General features: G+C 31.9%; 1 protein-coding gene across 1 annotated transcript; it reads left to right on the top strand.

The window, feature by feature from the left end:
* Nucleotides 128-766, top strand: LOC107634211 (proteinase inhibitor PSI-1.2). The gene is made up of 2 exons (XM_016337781.2): nucleotides 128-200; nucleotides 358-766. The coding sequence occupies exons 1-2, from the start codon at nucleotides 152-154 to the stop codon at nucleotides 549-551; spliced, it is 243 nt and encodes an 80-aa protein (XP_016193267.1). The 5' UTR covers nucleotides 128-151; the 3' UTR covers nucleotides 552-766.

Below are 859 nucleotides of genomic sequence, written 5' to 3'. Positions count from 1 at the left end.
AATTATTAATAAAAATAACGATAAAAAATAATAAATTTTATTGGCCTTTAAATTTTTTATTATTATTATTATTATTATTATTATTGTTATTATTGTGTCTGTATAAGTATAAATATGAGATGTAAGATCCACCAAGGTTGCAAAAACAACCATGGCTTTCAATAAGGTTGGAGTGATCTTTCTTGTCATGGTCATCTGCGGTAACAACCGACTTCTATCTCCTCCTTAATTCATCAATTAGTGTTGCATGTGCTTCTTTCTTTCATTATTTTTTGTTTTCGTTCTCTCTTTTTAATTTATCNGTAGTATGTAAATCTTAGTTTCTGACTTTGTGTTATGAATTATGGTATGATGAAGGTATGATTATTTTGGAAGGAGAAGTGAAAAGAGTGGAAGGGTGCGAACAGGTATGCTATGAGGCAGCATACATGACGTGTCCATCGTCGGCGTCAGGGGAAGAGCACCTCTCTCCAGCATGTAACTGCTGCCTTGCACCTCGCGGCTGTACCCTTTACAACTCTGATGGATCTACCATTTGCACTGCTAATTAATTCCTAATATATAATATATATGTCTACTCGCACTCTTTTAATTTTGCTGTAATAAGGTGAATAATGCAGTCATGCACACTGCAGAGTATGTATCAAGTCAAGCTTCTTTAAACCATTGGAGCTGGTTTAGAGATAACATACAATTTTAATTTGTGCTGAGTATGTTTGAAGTGTTAGCAAACTTTATAAACAAAAGTATCTGTCCTTTTATGTTTTCTTTTTCTTTTTCTTTTTTTTTTTTTATTTTCTGATCAAAGTTCAAAGTTCAAACACATAAAATAAAAATAAAAAACCTAAACATAGAGTAC

Source organism: Arachis ipaensis, chromosome B03 (genome assembly GCF_000816755.2).
Source record: "Arachis ipaensis cultivar K30076 chromosome B03, Araip1.1, whole genome shotgun sequence".
Taxonomy (NCBI): Eukaryota; Viridiplantae; Streptophyta; class Magnoliopsida; order Fabales; family Fabaceae; genus Arachis; species Arachis ipaensis.
This window is presented reverse-complemented; position numbering and strand designations above follow the sequence as displayed.